The sequence below is a fragment of the Thalassophryne amazonica genome, chromosome 2, assembly GCF_902500255.1.
Source record: "Thalassophryne amazonica chromosome 2, fThaAma1.1, whole genome shotgun sequence".
Classification (NCBI taxonomy): Eukaryota; Metazoa; Chordata; class Actinopteri; order Batrachoidiformes; family Batrachoididae; genus Thalassophryne; species Thalassophryne amazonica.
In genome coordinates, this window is record NC_047104.1 from 84860623 (window position 1) to 84885503 (window position 24881).

At 47.8% G+C, this 24881-nt stretch overlaps 1 protein-coding gene across 1 annotated transcript in view; it reads left to right on the top strand.

The window, feature by feature from the left end:
* The window catches only part of LOC117503844 (CUB and sushi domain-containing protein 1-like), a 2069078-nt gene that overhangs the window by 1729334 nt on the left and 314863 nt on the right, over positions 1–24881 (top strand). The window contains exon 45 of the mRNA XM_034163109.1: positions 1880–2057. Within this exon, the coding sequence (XP_034019000.1) occupies positions 1880–2057 (178 nt within the window). The remainder of the gene's footprint in view (positions 1–1879; positions 2058–24881) is intronic.

Sequence of the window (24881 nt, forward strand, 5' to 3'; positions counted from 1 at the left end):
AGCTCAGTACTTGGCCAGGAATTGTTGAATAAAGGGCCTGTCAAAGTGGCATATTCGTAGAGCTGCTCATTACAGCCTATCATCTATGCTGTAATGAGCAGCTCTCCGCCCATTTCACGAGGAGTTTTTTCTCAATACGTAGCAGTATGTTGAGGGCTACGCGCATAGGATGGAAGAAATTAAACCTGTTTAATTTTCTTCGGTGTACAGCACAGCATGGAGCCTTCACGCGAGTACTCGCAGCGCCGTGCTACTGTCCGCTGTTGTGAGCCCACCCACGCTGCAACACCATACTGGACACCATTTCACATCTCCCTGTTGTTCTTCTGGAGCTATAAATACTGCAAGATTGTTGCTTCACTTTATCATACTGGACTAATTATATGAGGACTGTTTCACTTTGTCGCATCGTTTCATAAAAGCACTCTCTCGCGCTCTCTCTCTCTCTCTCTCACTCTCTCTCTCTGTGTGTGTCAGAGCTGTGACTCTAAAATAAACGCGCACTCGCTGCATGTCGGTGCACTCATCAATCGCCCTGATTGATCAGTCTGATCAAAGCTGAAAAGAGCTGTGTCTCTTTAAAATAAATGCGCACTCGCTGCATGTCGGTGCACTCATCAATCGCCCTGATTGATCAGTCTGATCAAAGCTGAAAAGAGCTGTGACTCTTTAAAATAAACGAGCACTCGCTGCATGTCGGTGCACTCATCAAATGCCCTAATCGATCAGTCTAATCAAAACTGAAAATAGCTGTGACTGAAATAAATGCGCACTCGCTGCATAAAAAAAAAATATTAATAATAATAATAGTAATGTTAAATGACTGTTTTTGAGCTGCATCACACCATGCAGTAGAGAACAGAGCACACTTCCAGAGGCAGAAAATAGCACTGAAACTGGTGCAACAAGGCACACGAGACTGTGTGCATACATTAAAACACCAACACACGCAGCTGCAAGTATGAAGGAACACTGTTAAAGGCTGAGTGCGTGCATATTTCGGGCGTATTTAAATGAAACACAACGCTGCAATGAGCAGCTCTACGAATACGCCACTGTGACAGGGGCTTAAGCCTCTCGCTCTCACTCGTAAAGTTCCGTTTATGCATATGAATTGAATGGGGGGGGGGGGGTGTAAAGAGAGCCTCAGAGTCTGAGGAGAAGCTCTTTACACTGCAGGAACACATTCCAAGAGAGAGTCAAATGCCATGGAAATATAAAGTTTCTGTTGTAAGCCTTTGTGTAATAGCAGACAGAAATTGCTTTGAGATGTGGCATAAAGACAAACAAAACTCATAGACTATTTTGTATATATTGTTCAAAATGTGCATTTGTGTTTATTTAAAAACCTTTATTTTTGTACATTTTTTAAGCAAGACCCCAATCAACCTTTATAAAGTGTTAAAATAGTTGTTTATTATAGTTTGCTGTGTGATTTGAATAAATGTGTGTGAAAATTATTTTCCGCTTTATTTTTTTCTTTCTTATTTTTGATTGTAAACCTTTATTACACTTATAAAACACAACTATAGCATATATATTCTGAAAGTACAAGTTGTTCTGAAAAAAAGAGACATACTAGTTGATTGTGGGATACAGGGTGAGCTTTTAACAGCAATAATAAAACACTTATGCCAGGCGAGTGAACTGTCCAGAAAATGCCATTGGACCCCAGAGGGTTAAAGCACATCTTGATCAGCAAAATATTTGTGATTGATTTGCATAAATGGCTTCATAATAACATCCCACAGAAGTCAAATGAAATCAGTCAAAAACACCATATGTATATTTTCTTGTATGTTTATATGATGGTGTATAGAGCATGCATGTTACGCATCAACCCTCTAATGTTTTTCATTTTAAAATGCTCCTTTTCTAGCTCCTTGCGGCTACAACATCACAGCTGAGAATGGGACTATCTATTCACCTCAGTACCCCAATGAATATCCCAACTCCCAAGACTGTAACTGGCTGATCACGGTTCCTCATGGACATGGAGTTTATATCAACTTCACTTTACTACAGACCGAGCCTGTCACTGATTACATCTCTGTCTGGTAAGTTTAGCTTTAAACTGCTCATATGGACATTATTTTCAGTGTAGTTTTGTTTAATAATAACTGCTCAATTCTCAGCATGCTTCATTTGCTGGGAAGGCTTTTGGAATTCTTTAGCTTAGGTGCTTGTGTTTGCTAGGAAACAACCTTACTCTCACAAATGATGCTGTGATCTTTGCGGAATCAGCAGTTGAGAAGTGGAATGAGGAATTAGAATGTCTGGGTTTGCACTTGTCCTGAAACAAGATAAACATCCAACCTTTCAGTAACTTCATGGACAAGTGTAACTACAGTGGGGAAAATAAGTATTTGACCCCCTGTCAGTTTTGCAGGCTTTCCCACCTGCAAAGAATGGAGAGGTCTGTAATTTTTATCATAGGTACACTTCAACTGTGAGAGGCAGAATCTAAAAAAAATCCAGTAAATCACATTGTATAATTTTTAAATAATTAATTTGCATTTTATTGCATAAAATAAGTATCTGACCCCTAGAAAAACAGAGCTTAACAATTGGTACAGAAACATTTGTCTGCCATTACAGAGGTCAAACGTTTCCTGTAGTTCTTGACCAAGTTTTCACCCACTGCAACAGGGATTTTGGTCCACTCCTCCATACAGATGTTCTCCAGATCTTTCAGGATTGGAGTTTCAGCTCCCTCCAAAGATTTTCTATTGAGTTCAGGTCTGGAGACTGGCCAGGCCACTCCAGGACCTTGAAATGCTTCTTACAGAGCCCCTTCTTAGTTGCCCTGGCTGTGTGTTTGGGGTCATTGTCATGCTGGAAGACCCAGCCATGACCCATCTTCAATGCTCTTACTGAGGGAAGGAGGTTGTTTGCCAAAATCTCGCAATACATGACCCCATCCATCCTCCCTTCAATACGGTGCAGTCGTCCTGTCCCCTTTGCAGAAGAGCACCCCCAGAGTATGATGTTTCCACCCCCATGCTTCACGGTTGGGATGGTTTTCTTGGGGTTGTTCTCATCCTCTAAACATGGTAAGTGGAGTTGATTCCAAAAAGCTCTATTTTGGTCTCATCTGACCACATGACCTTCTCCCATGTCTCCTCTGGATCATCCAGATGGTCACTGGTGAACTACAAACGGGCCTGGACATGTGCTGGCTTGAGCAGGGGGACCTTGCTGCTCTGCAGGATTTTAAACCATGACAGGATCATGTGTTACTAATGTAATCTTTGTGACTGTGGCCTCAGCTCTCTTCAGGTCATTGATCAGGTCCTCCTTATCCCATAAAGTGAGATCTTGCATGGAATCCCAGGCTGAGGGAGATTGACAGTCGTCTTGTGTTTCTTCCACTTTCTAATAAATAATCATAACAGTTGTTGTCTTCTACCAAGCTGCTTGCCTGTTGTCCTGTAGTCCGTCCCAGCCTTGTGCAGGTCTGTAGTTTTGTTCCTGATGTCCTTAGACAGCTCTTTGGTCTTGGCTATGGTGGACAGGTTGGAGTGTGATTGATTCAGTGTGTGAACAGGTGTCTTTTATACAGGTAACAAGTTTAAACAGGTGCAGTTAATACAGGTAAAGAGTGCAGAATAAGAGGGCTTCTTAAAGAAAAAAATAACAGGTCTGTGAGAGCCAGAATTCTTGCTGGTTGGTAGGGAGTCAAATACTTATTTTATGCAATAAAATCCAAATTAATTATTTAAAAATCATACAGTGTGATTTTCTGGATTTTTTTTTTTTTTTTTTAGATTCTTTCTCTCACAGTTGAAGTGTACCTACGATAAAAATTACAGACCTCTCCATTCTTTGTACGTGGGAAAACCTGCAAAACTGACAGGGGGTCAAATACTTATTTTCCCCACTGTATACTTGGTGAAAATGTTGAACGTCTAGACAGATTCACTTATCACTGCAGTGACATTCATGTCTCTGGGTCCATGGCTTTTGAGATTGAGAGACACCTGGCAAGAGTTTGTGTAGCCATGTGGTCACTGGACAGAAGTGTTTGGTGATACAGATATCTTTGCAGGAGAACTGTTAGGAAAATTACCTAGAAACACTGACACATACAACAAATAAGACACCAGGGGAAACAGGTTTCAGTTTCTAAGATCTTTCTTCATTTAAAGCTTTAAAGGTACATGTTATTCAGAGTGTAAAGTCTGGAGACAAATATGAGTACATTCAGTTTTCAAGCCACTTATACAGTCCCAAGGTGCTACAAGGTCTGGGGGACCTTATTGCTTTGGGTCTCTATGGGTCTGGCTCCCCCCCAGTGCCCTTAGGCAGAGATTTGGTCTGTGGGTGGGGACTTTTTGTGGGGTGTTTTTGATGGTTCTCTTGTTGCCTGGTTGGGAGAGGGTTTGGTGTCCTTTCTGACCTGGGTTGATTATCCTCAAGATGAGTGATGGTCTTGATGACATGGGTGTGTGACCAATGCCAGCGGTTGGTGGACATTTGGGGAGGTGATGGTCTAGTGGTTAAGCGTTGGCCTTGAGACTAGATGATCCTTGGTTATAATCCCAGCCTGACTGGAAAATTACCAAGGGCCCGTGGGTAAGGTCCTTAATCCCCAAGTTGCTCCCAATGTGTAGTGATGGCCTTGCATGGCAGCACCCTGACATCGGTGTGTGAATGTGTCTGTGTGAATGGGTGAATGTGAGGCATAATTGTAAAGCACTTTGAGCGTCTGATGCAGATGGAAAACCGCTATATAAATGCAGTCCATTAAATGAAAGCATTTGATAGTATAAGAGAATCACTCTCAAAAATCCATTCCTTGGTTGTTCATCATACACAGATGAAACATTGTCTCGTCTCATCATATAGCATAAGACAATCAGATGAATAGTCCTTTCCTTCTTGCTCATCATGCACTGATGAACGCCTCATCAATCTTGTCTCTGCTCTTTGTACACTTCCTCTTCCATGGCATTGTTCAATCAATTACTAAGACAATTATCATGGTAAATATATTTTACAGAGCATTGACAACATTAACTTTTCTAACAAGAACAAAGCACCAAGTCTTTAACATCCTGGTGGATCCTGTCTTATTGTGTGGTTGTGAGAACTGGATGGACCAGCGACTGAAGATCTGATGAGATGTCTTTAGTACGCGGTCTCTTCAGATGATCTTTGAGTTCCACTGGAATCCATATTGTCAAACAAGTGGTTTCTTAGAAAGACTAAGATAAACAGTGTTACTTAAATTGTGAGGGAATGTGAAGTACCACATTTTGGCCATGTGGAACATTATTCTGAACATGAGCCATCATGGAGGGGAAGTCAGTGTTGAGGACCCCAACTGCCCATGAAAGCCAAAGTTACACTCATGTTTCACGTGGCTGTGGCAGATAAATGGTTACTTTCCAGAGGTGAGGATGGAGCAGTTGTTCACCTGGGTGATTGCCATCTGGGGCCCATGACGGTCCCATAGGGTGCTGGATGCACCAATGCGCAGCACCAGAATCAGAATAGCCTTTATTTGCCAAGTATCCACAAGAATACAAGGAATTTGAGTTTTGGTTTGAGCTGCACTCTGTATGGCATGTATAAATATACAATGATGTTTGTCCTTCAGCTGCAAAGATGACTATGACTTCTACGAATCACTGGGGGGTGGGGTGAGTGCGAAGATGGCCGATTAGGCCAGTCTTCATCTTGAAGAGTCTCTTGCAGTGGGGACATGGAATGAGCAGGGCTGAGCCAAGGGCGGAGGTGGAACTATCGGTGTTTTTCCTTCTCTGCCAATGTAGCTCTTTCTCCCTGATGTGCCTCTCCTCAAAGGCAGTCACGCCAAATATTATGAGGGAGCGCCAGACAGGACAGTTCTCAGCAGACTTTTCCCAGGATGTATGCCGCAAAGCTTGAGGGATGCCTTCAAATTGTCTTTGTAGCGTAGCTTTGGTCTACCAAGACAGCACTTGCCTCTGGACAGCTCGCCATAGAGTAGTCTTTTAGGGAGACGACAGTCATCTATGTGGTAGATATGACCAGCCCATCGAAGCTGAGAACGTATAAGGATGGCATGAATGTTCTCCATTTTAGCCCACTGGAGCACATCGGTGTCTGGGACTTTGTCGCACCACGTCACATGGAGTAGGTTCCTGAGACATCTCATGTGGAAGTGCGTTGATCTGCTTGGCATGACGACTGTATACGTTCCAAGTCTTGCAGGTATATATCAGAGATGGCAGAACTACTACTCTGTAGACTTTGAGCTTGGTGTCAAGGCTCAGTCTTCTACACCCCCATACCCTGTCCCTAAACCTACCAATGGCAGTGCTAGCTCTCGGGATTCTGTAGGCCAGTTCCTCATCAATATTAGTGGAGTGTGAAAGAGTACTGCCAAGGTATACAAACTTGTCTACCACATCTAGACTCTGACCACTGACAGTGATGTGGGGCTCTATATAGGGAGCTGCAGGGGCTGGTTGTTTAGGACCTCAGTCTTTTTGGTTGAAATTGTGAGATCGAAGTCATCACAGGCTTTAGCTAACTGGTCTAGGCTGCGCTTCATTTCTGACTCTGACCTAGTGTTCAGTGCACAATTGTCAGCAAAGATGAAGTCACGAGCTGTCTCTTCATGAACATTTCTGTCCATATGATAATGAAAGCCAAAACTGATGTCACCGTTGTGGTAGGCGTCTGTCATCATGGCTGAGTACTCCATGCTGAATAGGGTGGGGGCTAGCACACAGCCCTGTTTGACTCCATTGGTGATGGGAAATGACTGAGAGAACTCTCCATTGTCATGTACTTTTTTGTTCATGCCATTATGAAACTGCTGGGCCTTTGCGATGAATTTGAGAGGGTAACCGTGCTTGGACATGACCTTCCACAACCCCTCATGGCAAACAGAATCAAACACTTTGGTAAGGTCCACAAAAGTGGTGTACAGACCAACGTTCTGCTCCTTGCACTTTTCTTGGAGTTGCCGAGCTGCAAAGATCATGTCGATGGTACTTTGTCCTGTACGGAATCCACACTGGCTTTCAGGTAGCAGGCCGACTTCCAGGTGTTCAATGAGGCGATTGAGCAGAATGTGGCCCAAGATGTTTCCAGCAATGGAGAGCAAGGAAATGCCATGATGGTTATCACATACAAATCTGTTCCTTTTGCGCTTGTAAAGGTGAACTATGGAAGCGTCTTTAAAGTCCTGTGGGAGACTTTCTTGAGACCACATCAGATTGAACAGGCTTGTGAGGATCTTGACCAGTTTAGGTCCTCCAGAAGCATAGATTTTGGCTGGAATGGAGTCAGCACCAGGTGCCTTCCCACTGGACATGGACTTGATTGTGTTGGGGAAAGTGCAAGACACGGACCCACACCAGGGGATGTAAATGAACGGACAATAGAGATGCCAATATATACAATTTAATACTGCAAATGTGCACTACAGGTCAAAAAATACTGCTTTAGTCTGTCAATCAAAGTTCCACAAAAGGTGACGTGTGGGCAGGCCTGAGGGTAGGAGACACCTATCCAGAGAAGAGCCGGGACCCACAAGGTTCCACCACCAACAGAGACCTGCAATACACCGGAGCCGCCAAGTCCTGAGTCCCCAGGTGGCCACTGCTTCCAGCTGTCAGATCCGGTACTGCTGGCAGGGAAAACAAACAGGTTACGATGGGTGTGTGTACACCCAGCAAACAGTCAGCAAAAAAGTACAGTTCCTTCCTGAGGGAAAAACCTCCACCTCCAAACACAGGAACTCAGAGTATGTGCAGTGCCTTATGTAACACTTAATCAAGTCAGAAGTGAGGAGTGGAGACACCAACTCCCCCAACTTCCACAAACTCGGCTACAAGCTGCAAGTGTTCAAAAAGGTTAATGACTGCAAAAAGCTGTGCTGCAAAAACGTGTGCGTACAGCACAAAACGGCTGAGCAAGTTTACCTGACGGGTAAGCTGATAACTCGGCAGAGTTGTGATGTCTCTCCCAGGCTTTTATGGTATGTGATGATGATGAGGTGATGAATGACAGCTGTCAGCTCCGGGCTCCTTGTGCTCCTGACAGGCGACTGCGCCCTCTGGTGCCTGAAGCGCAACGTAAGGCAGGGTGCCCTCTGGTGGTGAGCCAGCAGTACCTCCTTTTCAGGCGGCCCACACAACAGGACCCCCCCACCCCTCAACAGGCACCTCCTGGCGCCCGACCAGGCTTGTCGGGGTGTCGCTGGTAGAAATCGACCAGGAGGGCCAGATCCAGGATGAAGCTCCTCTTCACCCAGGAGCGCTCTTCGGGTCCGTACCCCTCCCAATCCACCAGATACTAATAACCCAACCCCTCCGGTGAACATCAAGGAGGCTGCGTACCATCCATGCAGGCTCGCCGTCGATGATGCAGGCAGGAGGCGGCGCTGGTCTGGGGGTGCAGAGGTCAGATGTGTGGCTGGGATTGATTTTGGAGACATGAAACACCGGGTGGATCCACAGTGAAGCTGGGAGTTTAAGCTTCACTGCGGCTGGACTGATGACTTTGATGATGGGAAAAGGTCCGATGTATCTGTCTGTCAGTTTTGGTGAGTCCATGTGCAGAGGGATGTTCTTAGTGGATAGCCAAACCTCCTGCCTGGGCTGGTAAGCGGGGGCCGGGGTGCATCGGTGATCTGCATGGCTTTTCGCCCTTGTCCGGGCTTTCAGAAGGGCAGAGCGGGCTGTTCGCCACACCCGACGGCACCTTCTGAGGTGGGCCTGGACCGAGGGGACCTCAACCTCTCCCTCCACAGCCGAAAACAATGGTGGCTGGTACCCCAAGCACACCTCGAAGGGGGAGAGGCCGGTCGCCGATGAGACTTGGCTGTTGTGGGCGTACTTGATCCAGGCCAGATGTTGACTCCAGGCTGTCGGGTGCACGGAGGTCACACATCTCAGGGCCTGCTCCAGATCTTGATTAGCCTGCTCTGCTTGTCCATTTTTCAGTGGGTGGTACCTGGACGAGAGGCTCACGGTGGCCCCCAGTTCCGTACAGAAACTCCTCCAGACTTGCAAGGAGAACTGGGGACCATGGTCTGAGATGATGTTCGTGGGGATACCATGCAGACGCACGACATGGTGGACCAGGAGGTCTGCAGTCTCCTGGGCCGTCGGGAGCTTCGGGAGGGCCACGAAGTGGGCCGCCTTGGAGAACCAGTCTGCTATCGTCATGATGGCAGTCATTCCCTGGGACGCAGGGAGACCCTTGACGAAGTCCAGGCCTATATGGGACCAGGGGCGTCGAGGCACCGGCAACGGCTGGAGGAGTCCTCTCTCTTGTTGATGTACAGCCTTGCCCCTGGCACAGGTGGTGCAGACCTGGACATACTCCCGGACATCGGCTTCCATTGACGCCCACCAGAATCTCTGCCGGACCACTGCCACGGTTCTTCGCACCCCTGGATGGTAGGAGAGCTTGGAACCATGACAGAAGTCCAGGACCGCAGCTCTTGCGTCTGGTGGGACGTACAATCTGTTCGATGGTCCACCACCGGGGTACGGGTGATGCGTCAGGGCCTCCCTGACGATGTTCTTCACGTCCCACGTCAGGGTGGCAACGATAGCGGACTCCGGGATGATGGTGTCAGGTGGATCCGACAGCTCTGTTCTGACCTCCTCTTCATGCACCCGGGACAGTGCATCAGATTGTTGGTTTTTGGTCCCGGGGCGGTATGTGAACTGGAAGTCAAAACGTCCAAAGAACAGTGACCAATGGGCTTGCCTGGGGTTCAGACGCTTAGCGGTCCGGATGTAGTCCAGGTTCCGATGGTCAGTGAAAACCATGAATGGAACCACAGTTCTCTCCAACAAGTGTCTCCACTCCTCCAGGGCCTCTTTCACCGCCAGGAGCTCCCGATTGCCGACGTCATAGTTCCGTTCTGCTGGGGTCAACCTGCAGGAAAAATAGGCACAAGGGTGGAGGACCTTATCAGACTCCCTGCTCTGGGACAGCACGGCTCCTATCCCTGAGTCAGAGGCATCCACTTCAACAACAAACTGGCGGTTAGGATCGGGCTGCACCAGAACTGGCGCAGTCGAGAACCGGCGTTTCAACTCCCTAAACGTGGCTTCGCACTGATCCGACCAGGTGAAGGGGACTTTTGGGGAGGTCAGGGCTGTCAGGGGACCAACCACCTGACTGTAGCCCTTGATGAACCTCCTGTAGAAATTTGCGAAGCCGAGGAACTGTTGCAGCTTCCTACGGCTTGCCGGTTGGGGCCAATCTCTCACCACCGCTACCTTGGTCGGATCGGGTGCGACGGAGTTGGAGGAAGAGTTCCGGATTAACCCGGCAGCTAAAGAGTCCCGGATGTAGGTCTCCATTGATTCGCGCTCAGGGCATGAGAGATTGTACAGTCTACTGGATGGATACTCAGCACCCGGAATCAAATCAATGGCACAATCATACGGTCGGTGCGGGGGAAGGGTGAGTGCCATATCTTTGCTGAAAATGTCAGCAAGATTATGGTACTCAGCCGGCACCGCCGTAAGATTGGGGGGAACACGGACCTCCTCTTTAGCAGTCGCACCGGGTGGGACTGAGGATCTTAGACACTCCCGGTGGCTGGTTTTGCTCCATTGAGCCACAACCCCAGTCGGCCAATCGATCTGGGGATTGTGCTTACTCATCCATAGATAACCCAAAATAATTCTGGAGGTAGAAGGTGTTACAAAAAACACAATCTCCTCCCTGTGGTTTCCAGACACAACCAGTGTTAAGGGCTGTGTCTGGTGTGTTATTAATGGTAGAAGGGTGCCATCTAGTGCCTGTACCTTCAATGGTGAAGGAAGGGCCACTAGCGGGAGCCCTACTTCCTTAGCCCATCTGCTATCAAGCAGATTCCCCTCTGACCCCGTGTCGATGAGTGCTGGGGCATGAAGGGTTAAATCCCACAGAGGATCATACCTAGGACTTGTGCGGATTTCGTGCATTTCCCGCGTGTGTGTTATGGCCCACCCTTAGCCCAGTCTCTAAGGGCGAGCGTTGGCGTTTACCCGCTTGGGGCAATTCTTCTGCAAATGCTCACTCGAGCCACAGATAAAACACTCTCCACGGGCCAGCCTCCTTTGTCTGTTAGCTGATCTCATTTTCGCCCTGCTCGTGTCCATAGCTTCATCAGCAGGGGGAGCTGTCGTCACGCGGAGCGCTCTGGCTTTGGAGCGTGGGGAAGGCGGCGCTGTTTCAGACCTGGAAGGGAGAGGGACGGCTCGTGCCTGGCCACGCCCTTCGTCTCGCTCCCGTTGACTTTCCTCTAATCGGTTGTCTAACCGTATAACAAGGTCGATAAGCCCGTCTAATTCCCGCGGCTCGTCCTTAGCCAAGAGGTGCTCCTTAAGGACCAGAGACAGTCCATTTACAAAGGTGGCGTGGAGCGCTACCATATTCCAGCCGGCTCTCGCTACTGCGACGTGGAAGTCGACTGCATACTCAGCGGTGCTCCGTCGCCCCTGTCGAATTGACAGCAGCAAGTTAGAAGCAGTTTCGCCTCGATTAGGGTGATCGAACACCTGTCTGAACTCCCTCACAAACCCAGTGTATGTCGTTAGGAGCCGCAAATTCTGTTCCCAAAGCGCCGTAGCCCAGGCGCGTGCCTCACCTCGAAGCAAACTGACATAAGCCACCCGGCTGGAGTCTGACGCGTACATAACGGGACGTTGTACAAAGACGAGTGAGCACTGCATCAAGAAGTCCGCGCACGTCTCGACACAACCTCCGTACGGTTCCAGAGGGCTAGTGTATGCTTCAGGGGATGGGGGGGGGGGGTTTGTTGAACGACCACTGGAGGGTCTCTGTTCAGCAACAGGTCCACAGGAGGAGGAGCTGCAGCCGCACCCTGTCCGCGCGCTTCCACTTGAGCGGCGAGAGCCTCCATCCTACGATTGAGCATTATGTTCTGCTCGGTCACCAAATCCAGCCAAGCAGTGAGGGTGGTCAGTATTTGCTGCAACTCACCCATCATGTCTCCTGCTCGAGCCTGTGCACCTTGGATCTCCATTGATTGTTCAACGGATGGTATGTGCCCCTCAGAATCCATGACGTTTGGCCGAGTTATCCTGTTGGGGAAAGTGTAAGACACGGACCCACACCAGGGGGCGTAAATGAATGGACAATAGAGATGCCAATAAATACAATTTAATACTGCAAATGTGCACTACAGGTCAAAAAATACTGCTTTAGTCTGTCAATCAAAGTTCCACAAAAGGTGACGTGTGGGCAGGCCTGAGGGTAGGAGACGCCTATCCAGAGAAGAGCCGGGACCCACAAGGTTCCACCACCAACAGAGACCTGCAATACACCGGAGCCGCCAAGTCCCGAGTCCCCAGGTGGCCACTGCTTCCAGCTGTCAGATCTGGTACTGCTGGCAGGGAAAACAAACAGGTTATGGTGGGTGTGTGTACACCCAGCAAACAGTCAGCAAAAAAGTACAGTTCCTTCCTGAGGGAAAAACCTCCACCTCCAAACACAGGAACTCAGAGTACGCGAAGTGCCTTATGTAACACTTAAGTCAGAAGTGAGGAGTGGAGACGCCAACTCTCCCAACTTCCACAAACTCGGCTACACTCTGCAAGTGTTCAAAAAGGTTAACGACTGCAAAAAGCTGTGCTGCAAAAACGTATGCGTACGGCACAAAACGGCTGAGCAAGTTTACCTGACGGGTAAGCTGATAACTCGGCAGAGTTGTGATGTCTCTCCCAGGCTTTTATGGTATGTGATGATGATGAGGTGATGAATGACAGCTGTCAGCTCCGGGCTCCTTGTGCTCCTGACAGGCGACTGCGCCCTCTGGTGCCTGAAGCGCGACGTCAGGCAGGGTGCCCTCTGGTGGTGAGCCAGCAGTACCTCCTTTTCAGGCGGCCCACACAACAGGACCCCCCCACCCCTCAACAGGCACCTCCTGGCGCCCGACCAGGCTTGTCGGGGTGTCGCTGGTAGAAATCGACCAGGAGGGCCGGATCCAGGATGAAGCTCCTCTTCACCCAGGAGCGCTCTTCGGGTCCGTACCCCTCCCAATCCACCAGATACTGATAACCCAACCCCTCCGGTGAACATCAAGGAGGCTGCGTACCATCCATGCAGGCTCGCCGTCGATGATGCAGGCAGGAGGCGGCGCTGGTCCGGGGGTGCAGAGGTCAGATGTGTGGCTGGGATTGATTTTGGAGACATGAAACACCGGGTGGATCCACAGTGAAGCTGGGAGTTTAAGCTTCACTGCGGCTGGACTGATGACTTTGATGATGGGAAAAGGTCCGATGTATCTGTCTGTCAGTTTTGGTGAGTCCGTGTGCAGAGGGATGTTCTTAGTGGATAGCCAAACCTCCTGCCTGGGCTGGTAAGCGGGGGCCGGGGTGCATCGGTGATCTGCATGGCTCTTCGCCCTCGTCCGGGCTTTCAGAAGTGCAGAGCGGGCTGTTCGCCACACCCGACGGCACCTTCTGAGGTGGGCCTGGACCGAGGGGACCTCAACCTCTCCCTCCACAGCCGAAAACAATGGTGGCTGGTACCCCAAGCACACCTCGAAGGGGGAGAGGCCGGTCGCCGATGAGACTTGGCTGTTGTGGGCGTACTTGATCCAGGCCAGATGTTGACTCCAGGCTGTCGGGTGCACGGAGGTCACACATCTCAGGGCCTGCTCCAGATCTTGATTAGCCTGCTCTGCTTGTCCATTTTTCTGTGGGTGGTACCTGGACAAGAGGCTCACGGTGGCCCCCAGTTCCGTACAGAAACTCCTCCAGACTTGCAAGGAGAACTGAGGACCATGGTCTGAGATGATGTTCGTGGGGATACCATGCAGACGCACGACATGGTGGACCAGGAGGTCTGCAGTCTCCTGGGCCGTCGGGAGCTTCGGGAGGGCCACGAAGTGGGCCGCCTTGGAGAACCAGTCTGCTATCGTCATGATGGCAGTCATTCCCTGGGACGCAGGGAGACCCTTGACGAAGTCCAGGCCTATATGGGACCAGGGGCGTCGAGGCACCGGCAACGGCTGGAGGAGTCCTCTCTCTTGTTGATGTACAGCCTTGCCCCTGGCACAGGTGGTGCAGACCTGGACATACTCCCGGACATCGGCTTCCATTGACGCCCACCAGAATCTCTGCCGGACCACTGCCACGGTTCTTCGCACCCCTGGATGGTAGGAGAGCTTGGAACCATGACAGAAGTCCAGGACCGCAGCTCTTGCGTCTGGTGGGACGTACAATCTGTTCGATGGTCCACCACCGGGGTACGGGTGATGCGTCAGGGCCTCCCTGACGATGTTCTTCACGTCCCACGTCAGGGTGGCAACGATAGCGGACTCCGGGATGATGGTGTCAGGTGGATCCGACAGCTCTGTTCTGACCTCCTCTTCATGCACCCGGGACAGTGCATCAGATTGTTGGTTTTTGGTCCCGGGGCGGTATGTGAACTGGAAGTCAAAACGTCCAAAGAACAGTGACCAATGGGCTTGCCTGGGGTTCAGACGCTTAGCGGTCCGGATGTACTCCAGGTTCCGATGGTCAGTGAAAACCATGAATGGACCCACAGTTCCCTCCAACAAGTGTCTCCACTCCTCCAGGGCCTCTTTCACCGCCAGGAGCTCCCGATTGCCGACGTCATAGTTCCGTTCTGCTGGGGTCAACCTGCAGGAAAAATAGGCACAAGGGTGGAGGACCTTATCAGACTCCCTGCTCTGGGACAGCACGGCTCCTATCCCTGAGTCAGAGGCATCCACTTCAACAACAAACTGGCGGTTAGGATCGGGCTGCACCAGAACTGGCGCAGTCGAGAACCGGTGTTTCAACTCCCTAAACGTGGCTTCGCACTGATCCGACCAGGTGAAGGGGACTTTTGGGGAGGTCAGGGCTGTCAGGGGACCAACCACCTGACTGTAGCCCTTGATGAACCTCCTGTAGAAATTTGCGAAGCCGAGGAACTGTTGCAGCTTCCTAAGGCTTGCCGGTTGGGGCCAATCTCTCACCACCGCTACCTTGGTCGGATCGGGTGCGACGGAGTTGGAGGAAGAGTTCCGGATTAACCCGGCAGCTAAAGAGTCCCGGATGTAGGTCTCCATTGATTCGCGCTCAGGGCATGAGAGATTGTACAGTCTACTGGATGGATACTCAGCACCCGGAATCAAATCAATGGCACAATCATACGGTCGGTGCGGGGGAAGGGTGAGTGCCATATCTTTGCTGAAAATGTCAGCAAGATTATGGTACTCAGCCGGCACCGCCGTAAGATTGGGGGGAACACGGACCTCCTCTTTAGCAGTCGCACCGGGTGGGACTGAGGATCTTAGACACTCCCGGTGGCTGGTTTTGCTCCATTGAGCCACAACCCCAGTCGGCCAATCGATCTGGGGATTGTGCTTACTCATCCATAGATAACCCAAAATAATTCTGGAGGTAGAAGGTGTTACAAAAAAACACAATCTCCTCCCTGTGGTTTCCAGACACAACCAGTGTTAAGGGCTGTGTCTGGTGTGTTATTAATGGTAGAAGGGTGCCATCTAGTGCCTGTACCTTCAATGGTGAAGGAAGGGCCACTAGCGGGAGCCCTACTTCCTTAGCCCATCTGCTATCAAGCAGATTCCCCTCTGACCCCGTGTCGATGAGTGCTGGGGCATGAAGGGTTAAATCCCCACAGAGGATCATACCTAGGACTTGTGCGGATTTTCGTGCATTTCCCGCGTGTGTGTTATGGCCCACCCTTAGCCCAGTCTCTAAGGGCGAGCGTTGGCGTTTACCCGCTTGGGGCAATTCTTCTGCAAATGCTCACTCGAGCCACAGATAAAACACTCTCCACGGGCCAGCCTCCTTTGTCTGTTAGCTGATCTCATTTTCGCCCTGCTCGTGTCCATAGCTTCATCAGCAGGGGGAGCTGTCGTCACGCGGAGCGCTCTGGCTTTGGAGCGTGGGGAAGGCGGCGCTGTTTCAGACCTGGAAGGGAGAGGGACGGCTCGTGCCTGGCCACGCCCTTCGTCTCGCTCCCGTTGACTTTCCTCTAATCGGTTGTCTAACCGTATAACAAGGTCGATAAGCCCGTCTAATTCCCGCGGCTCGTCCTTAGCCAAGAGGTGCTCCTTAAGGACCAGAGACAGTCCATTTACAAAGGTGGCGTGGAGCGCTACCATATTCCAGCCGGCTCTCGCTACTGCGACGTGGAAGTCGACTGCATACTCAGCGGTGCTCCGTCGCCCCTGTCGAATTGACAGCAGCAAGTTAGAAGCAGTTTCGCCTCGATTAGGGTGATCGAACACCTGTCTGAACTCCCTCACAAACCCAGTGTATGTCGTTAGGAGCCGCAAATTCTGTTCCCAAAGCGCCGTAGCCCAGGCGCGTGCCTCACCTCGAAGCAAACTGACATAAGCCACCCGGCTGGAGTCTGACGCGTACATAACGGGACGTTGTACAAAGATGAGTGAGCACTGCATCAAGAAGTCCGCGCACATCTCGACACAACCTCCGTACGGTTCCAGAGGGCTAGTGTATGCTTCAGGGGATGGGGGGGGGGGTTTGTTGAACGACCACTGGAAGGTCTCTGTTCAGCAACAGGTCCACAGGAGGAGGAGCTGCAGCCGCACCCTGTCCGCGCGCTTCCACTTGAGCGGCGAGAGCCTCCATCCTACGATTGAGCATTATGTTCTGCTCGGTCACCAAATCCAGCCAAGCAGTGAGGGTGGTCAGTATTTGCTGCAACTCACCCATCATGTCTCCTGCTCGAGCCTGTGCACCTTGGATCTCCATTGATTGTTCAACGGATGGTATGTGCCCCTCGGAATCCATGACGTTTGGCCGAGTTATCCTGTTGGGGAAAGTGTAAGACACGGACCCACACCAGGGGGCGTAAATGAATGGACAATAGAGATGCCAATAAATACAATTTAATACTGCAAATGTGCACTACAGGTCAAAAAATACTGCTTTAGTCTGTCAATCAAAGTTCCACAAAAGGTGACGTGTGGGCAGGCCTGAGGGTAGGAGACACCTATCCAGAGAAGAGCCGGGACCCACAAGGTTCCACCACCAACAGAGACCTGCAATACACCGGAGCCGCCAAGTCCTGAGTCCCCAGGTGGCCACTGCTTCCAGCTGTCAGATCCGGTACTGCTGGCAGGGAAAACAAACAGGTTACGATGGGTGTGTGTACACCCAGCAAACAGTCAGCAAAAAAGTACAGTTCCTTCCTGAGGGAAAAACCTCCACCTCCAAACACAGGAACTCAGAGTACGCGAAGTGCCTTATGTAACACTTAAGTCAGAAGTGAGGAGTGGAGACGCCAACTCTCCCAACTTCCACAAACTCGGCTACACTCTGCAAGTGTTCAAAAAGGTTAACGACTGCAAAAAGCTGTGCTGCAAAAACGTATGCGTACGGCACAAAACGGCTGAGCAAGTTTACCTGACGGGTAAGCTGATAACTCGGCAGAGTTGTGATGTCTCTCCCAGGCTTTTATGGTATGTAATGATGATGAGGTGATGACTGACAGCTGTCAGCTCCGGGCTCCTGGTGCTCCTGAGAGGCGACTGCGCCCTCTGGTGCCTGAAGCCCGACATCAGGCAGGGTGCCCTCTGGTGGTGAGCCAGCAGTACTTCCTCTTCGGGCGGCCCACACAACAGATGGCTTTTGATACTTCCGCTTCAGTAGGAGGATCAGCAAGAGTCTTGCTCACTGAGACTTGTGGCAATCTTGCTATGGCTTCTTCATTAATGGTGGATGGGCAGTTGAGGACGCTGTTGAAGTGCTCTGCCCAGCGCTCGAGGATCCTCTCCCTCTCCAAGATGATTGTGTTCCCGTTGGCACTGAGGATAGAGGATGTTCCAGACAAAGTGGGACCGTACATGGTCTTAAAGGCACTGTAGAAGTTTTTCACATCATTGCTATCTGCATAGGTGTGAATGGCATTCGTTCTTAAGTTTGGAGACACTCAACCGCTTGGGGACTCTGACACCTTGGGGCCTTCTTGGTGGAGTGATGACTCATGATGGAGTGATGATTCATGTTGGAGATCAATAGATGGTGGTCAGTCCAGCATTCAGCTCCACACATGGTCTTGGTGACCCTAACATCTTGTCTGTCCCTCTGCCTGATGACATAGTCCAAGCGATGCCAATGCTTGGAACGGGGGTGCATCCACGACGTCTTGTTACAGGTCAGAAGAGGGAAGACTGAGTTGGTGATGAGAATGTCAAGGGCGGCACAGGTTTTAAGTAGGAGGAGTCCATTGCTATTATACCTGCCAATGCCATGCTTCCCCAGCACACCTTCCCATGACTCATGATATCTGCAAACACGGATGTTAAAATCGCAGATGATGAGCTTATCTGATCTAGGTATAGCAATGATGGCATTCTTGAGATCCTTGTAGATTCATGAGGGTTTGTCATGGTGAGGGCATAGACACTAATCAATGTGACAAATCTATTCATGGGAAGTAGCATGTGGACAGTCATCAGGTGATCATTTATCCCTATAGGGGGAACTGCCAGCTTATTGGCCAAGTTGGACTTAAAAGCAAAGCCAGCACCTGCCTCGCGTTGATCATTTGATCCGCGCCTGATCCAGAAGAACATATAGCCAGCAGACTTCTCAGTCAGTTGTCCTTCCTCTCCTAGACAAGTCTTGCTAAGTGCAAGAGCAGCAGTGCTGTCCTGAAGAGGGCTGCTTCATCGACCAGGGGGCTGCCGAATTCCAGCACTGTCTCGTTCACTGCAAAACGACTTTATGGCTTGGTCCGGTCTACGTGTAGAGTTGTGACTACAACTGCCAGTGAGTCCACACCTGTCGCTTTGCCACAAATCCATTGCCGCAGGACTTGAGTTAGAGTGGAGAAAAGTTGATTGGGATGAAGGGGTATTGTGATAAGGAATGAAGTCATGACATGCGCTTGACTTTGATTAAAGTGAGGGAGAGTTGCGCAGCATCAGCCTCACTCTCTCGTCCTGAAGTATCTGAACCCAGCAGCAAGAAGTAGTCAAGATGGCCTGAGGTAGGACAGAATGCAGTAGCTGGCCAACTGAATGAGTTTGTCCAGTTGTGCCCTGAGGCGACTGGTGCATGAACAACCCTGTCTTGACAAAATTAACATAAACATTCATGAACATTGAATAATTCGCAGTAAAAATGTGCAAATAAAATGTGCAAGTAAAATAAAAGGTGCATACACCAGTGCATACTCCCAGACCTGACCTGACCTGACCTTATACAACACCACCAACTAACATATTCTCTGACATTTTTTTGTTCTGTTAATTTTGGTGTATGGGGTGACTGTCTTGCATCTAGAGTATAAGGGTCTGTATCACTGGATTGGCCTGCTGTTTAAAGTTTTATGTGCTCTATAAAACGCATTGTTGATGCTTTTTATAAAGGCATATATTCCTTACCTTCCTAATACACAGACACACACACTGTGTCCTACGCATACAGAAATTCCTCTACAATAACAACGGGAATCAGTGTGAAGTGTGGAGCTAAAACTGTAATACAGGGATTGTGGGAGAAATGCATTTACAATGGAACCACTGACCAATTCAATCTAGCTCACTACCACAGCCATGCACAAACCCAAAAAGGTTTTTGGGAACTCCAGAAGTAATGATGAGATTCAGTGGGGAATGGGGAAATGTAATGAAAGAAATAGTGTATGTAGGCTCACAAATCCAATGGGACTCTGTTCGATCTGCCAAGTCTGAGTCTGTCTAAGAGAATTTTCCCACTTAATAATTTGATTCTGTCTCCTGATTGCTTTGGATTCTCATATTGAAAAGTACATTTGTGTGAAAACTAATTTACTGTGAAAATTGACCTGAAGGTTTAAGGTTTTGGGAACCGCCATCATCATCATGTGATGAAGAACTGGTTTTGGAAAGAAATATTTGGTGTTTGTTCAAGGTCAAGCTTTAATTTTCAGGCTCAAGAGTCAAGCTCTAGGGAGTGCACAGATGAAGTGCAGGAGGTGGGAAAGTAATACATTTACAGTCAGTGACTACTCGCCTTCAGTTTTATCAGCTGCCACAGCCATGGATGTGGTTACAGAGGCACAGCAGTAAGCTCATCTGCACTCATATACTGATTTGGGAGGGTTATCACTTCTTACCCTTATTTTCATGAGGATAGAAGAAAGTAATCACATTTGCAGTGTGAATTACCAAAAAAATCTCTCATGTGGGGAATAGTTCAGACTGCACTGGTGAGTAGGTTGAGCATATCTCAAACACATGCATATATATGCATCCAGTAAGTATTCACAGCACTTCACTTTTTCCACATTTTATGTTACAGCTTTATTCCAAAATGGAGTAAATTTTTCCCCTCAAACTTCTACTCACAATACCCCATAATGACAACATAAAAAGTGTTTTTTTTTTGTTTGTTTTTTTTGTTTGGTTTTTTTTTTGCAAATTTATTAAAAATACAAACTAAGAAATCACAGGTACATAAGTATTCAGACTGTTTTCTCAATACTTCATTGATGCACCTTTGGCAGCAATTACAAACTCAGGTCTTCTTGAATATGATGTTGCAAGCTTGACACACACCTGTCTTTGGCCAGTTTTGCTGAGTCCTCTTTGCAGCACCTCTCAAGCTCCATCAGGATGTCTCTGTACATTGCTGCATTCATCTTTCCAACAATCCTGACTAGGCAGCATCATCCCCACAGCATGATGCTGCCACCTTCATGCTTCACTGTAGAGATGGTGCCTGGTTTCCTCCAAACAAGGTGCCTGGCATTCATGGCAAAGAGTACAATAATTGTCTCATCAGACCAGAGAGTTTTGCTTCTCATGGTCTGAGAGTCCCAGCTCTCCACAATTTCTCTTATACTCACTCAACTTGTAAACCACTGAAAGCCGAGATAGGCATGTCCCAACTTGTCCTCTGACACTCCAAAACGGAGGTGTTCTTTGTCTCGCTCCATCAGCGGCTCCGTCGTGACGCACGAAGCCTCCGCACGGCTTTCCATGACAAAATCTCTTCTTAAAAGTGAAATCTGCCGGAAAATGGCTGATGTCCAGCTCTTGTGATAACCAGAGAAATTGCACACGATGGTCCTGGATCGACACAGCCATTCATTTAGAAATGAAATGGTGGTTTCTGCCTGTCGATCATGGCTCGGAGCGCGGCACGCCGTGCGCCATTGTGGGCCATCCTTAAAGCGGTAGTAACACTCCATAATCTCTGTGAAGCACATAAAATTTTCACCGAAAGCCATGTGAATTTTCTGAATGGTTTCCAGCTGCCTGTCTCTAACAGTTTCTGAAAAAATTTTGATGGAACAAAGCCCAAATCATTCCGCCATTTCCTCGCAATGAAAAACGATGAGAGGGGTGGACCAGTGCTCACTCAAAGCCTGTCCACAGGTGAATGACGCAACCGACAGGCGTGAAAAAACTCACACATGCGCACGAAGGTTCAAGCTTGGCTGACGTAAAAACATATGAATCAAATCCATATATTTTTTGCATAAAATAAAAAGGTCGGATACTTTTCTAACACACCTCGTATACACATATAGATATCTATAAAATGTCAATTTTGATTTTGTATTTGTTCATTACAGAAGAAAGTTCTGTCACTTTGACTACATTATTTGATTTAAGTGTAAAACTAACTGACATTTAATTTCTTTCAATGCAAATTTTTGTGAAATATTTTATATTAATTTTCCTGCAAACAGCTGTAGCTATGGACCTTCTTGCTTTCCATACAGGAAGACCATCAGTCACATCCTGCTGACAGACTCACTGCTCATCCTTGTCTAGAGACTCTGTGGCCTCTTATTATATGTTGGAGAGTGGTGTTGACTTTGGGTCAGTCTGGCTGAACTGGAAGAGGAAAACTGGCACAATATCTTTAATGTTGCTTTAGGCAATGTACTTTTAAAGTGGACAGAAATCTGAAGGTTCAGTGGTAATGAATTCAAAATGTGTCTTTCTGTTCTCAACAAAGGTGAAAATGTATTTTAATGGTAGTTTTAGAATAGTAATTGAAAGCAAGATTCTGAGTATTATATTAGATATTTTAAAATAACTTCTCTTTTAATTTATGACAGCTTAATATTGTGGCTGCTGTTAGTAATGAGCCAATGGGGGGTATCTAACAGAAATATAATTCACAATGGAACATAATGGTGCAGTCCTTTGCCAAATGATTTAATTTATTTCAGTTTCTCCCCTCAACATAACATGCACCCACCTGTAAATGAGCGCTGTCCTTGGCTTGAAAATTAATCTACATCAGACTAGTGTCACATCCAGGAGGAGTCACAGACTCTGTTCCACTTCACAGGGCAGAATCAGTGAATAGGATAGGTTAGGTTAGGAAAGAGGGGCAAAGCCTCGTTGAATGGCATGTTCCAGCTTTCACCACATGAAATATTCGTTCCATGGAATGAATGGAAAACCCTTCATTGTTGTTTTGTATCATGAAAAAAATTATATATATATATATATATATATAAAAATTAAAAAAATACTAAAAAATAGATCCTTGTCATTTCATATTTTATTAATGTGTAAACAACAGAAAATGGGCTTACATTTTGGTGTTCGTCACTGGTGCTTAACAGTCCAACACAAACTTTAAATAGGATTCCAAAATTGTTCTCAGTAGTCCGTGATGCCGTCCACTGACTTCATGTACAGACTGCTGTCTGCTTTCCTCACTCTAGCAAAAAATCACGTCAGAAATTTATCCAGTTTTTCATCCTAACTTCATCCTAACAACTCATCATGCCTCCAGACGGCTTACGATGTGGCTGGATTAGTTTTTTTGTGTTACAAAAATTTGCAGCATCATTTAGCTCCTTCAAATCATTGTCCGCCAGCAAAGCAAACTCTGACATGTTTAGCGAAACACCGCTTGGTAGTGTGAACATGCACCAAAATTGCATGCTAAAAACAACTATTGCATGGTCAATGAAACACAGTGGCAGATAGTACAAATAATCCATGTTAAGTGACATACAAGCCACCAATCAAATGACAAGGATCCACATAGCTGTTATATAAACCTTCTTAGTTAACCCTTTTAGTACCCTTGATAAAGGATACCAGGTTTCTTAGTTTCAGGTTCCAAGATAAAGGAACCTAAAATCCTCTTTCTCAGTCTATCCCATGCTGAACACTGGCCCAAAAAATGGAGAGGTGACTCAGGTTCCTCCCACCAGATTGTATAGGTACTAACCTGTTGGAGTCTCATTACCATTCTATGTTTGTTCAAGAGGTTGTGGCCTTTGACAGTCCAAACTATTGTACTTATTATACTTCTAGGCAGGCCAACGAGCTCCCTGGAAAACCTTAGGTTTGAACCTTCCATGAGCTGTCTTGCCTGCCTGCAGTCACTCAAGTGCTGGCATTGTTTGTGGTGCTACTTCATGATCCAGTTCTGGATGGCAGTCTTCTGCATAACAGTTGACACCCCTACAAAGGGTTCTGGACCCACAAATATAGTTGAGCTCCCTGACTTTGTGAGCCAGTCTGCTCTCTCATTACCTGGAATGCCTGTATGATCAGGTACCCACAATATAGCTACAGCTTTAATGTCTCCCAGCGTGTTAAGTGCCTGGGCCCATGCATAGAGTGGCCCTTTAACAGATCTTATACACACCTCACTATCTGAGTAAATAAAAACTCTTTTATCTCTAAAACTGAGGTTAATCAGGAGCTCCACAGACTGAATGAAAGCAAATTCCTCATCCTGAAAGATGGTGGAGTATCTGCCCAATAGAAAGCTCTTTTCCTCAAACTGTTGTGTTGTATTAACACTCCAGTTCTGGCTCTCACCCTGATCAATGATCCGTCTGTAAAACAAGTGATTAAAGGTGAGGTTGTGTTCAGAGCCGGGTCTGACTGTGACTCTCTCCCTGTTATCATTGTACTAATTTTATTCACAAAAGAACATCTTTTTCCTACCCTATCACATGGGAAATTACTAAGCGGAATATCCACTGATAAGGTATGACTGGCATCTGCAAGTCTTCACCACCTGCCTAACTGGTGCAGCCTTACTGACATAGAGATTGCCTCTCCAACAATGTAGAGGCCCAGAGGGACTGAGTTCAAAAGTACTTCAGAAGTGCTGTCCTGAGGGCATGTGTGATGCAAAGACATGCCACTCTTTGAACATGAGTCACCATAACCCTTGCAACTCCAACTTTCACTCTGGTCTGGATAATATGATGGCACTGTTATAAACTAAGAATTGTCTCTTACAGTTAAGTTTGTTATCTAAATAAACTGCAAGGAACTTAACCACCTCAGATAGTCTTAGCTCGATACCGCCCAATTTTGGTAGAACTAGACTGAATTTGGTTCTGCTATTTGTGAAGAGAACCATAACTGTTTTGTATGGATTCACTGACAAACTGTTAGACACACACCGCTTCTCTACCATCCTGATAGCATTCTGCATGAGTTCTGAAACAGTCCTAAATCAGAATCAGAATCAGAATGACTTTTATTGTCAATATACATTGGTACAACGAGATTAGGGCCATCCAGTTGCAGTGCAGTAAAATAGAATAAAAATAGTGCAAAAAAGAGATAAAAATAGTGCAAGAGTATGTATCAAAAACAAGATATAAAGAAAAATTCAACAATGTAAGGAAAAATATATATACAATTCACACTAGTGCAAGGTGCGGCTAGGATAAAAATATATTGCACAGAAATGTATATTGTCCATGGGTGATTGGGTTATTGCACATGGTTAGGATTGCACGAGGAGGATCAGTGCATGCTAGAGTTCAATGTGGTTATGGCTTTGGGGAAGAAACTGTTTTTCAGTCTGTTTGTTTTTGTCCTTGTGAGCCTGTAGTGCCTCCCTGAGGGCATCAGGTCAAACAGGGCAGAGCCAGGGTGAAAGCAGTCTTTGGAGATCGCTTTGGCTCTGCTGAGGCAGCGG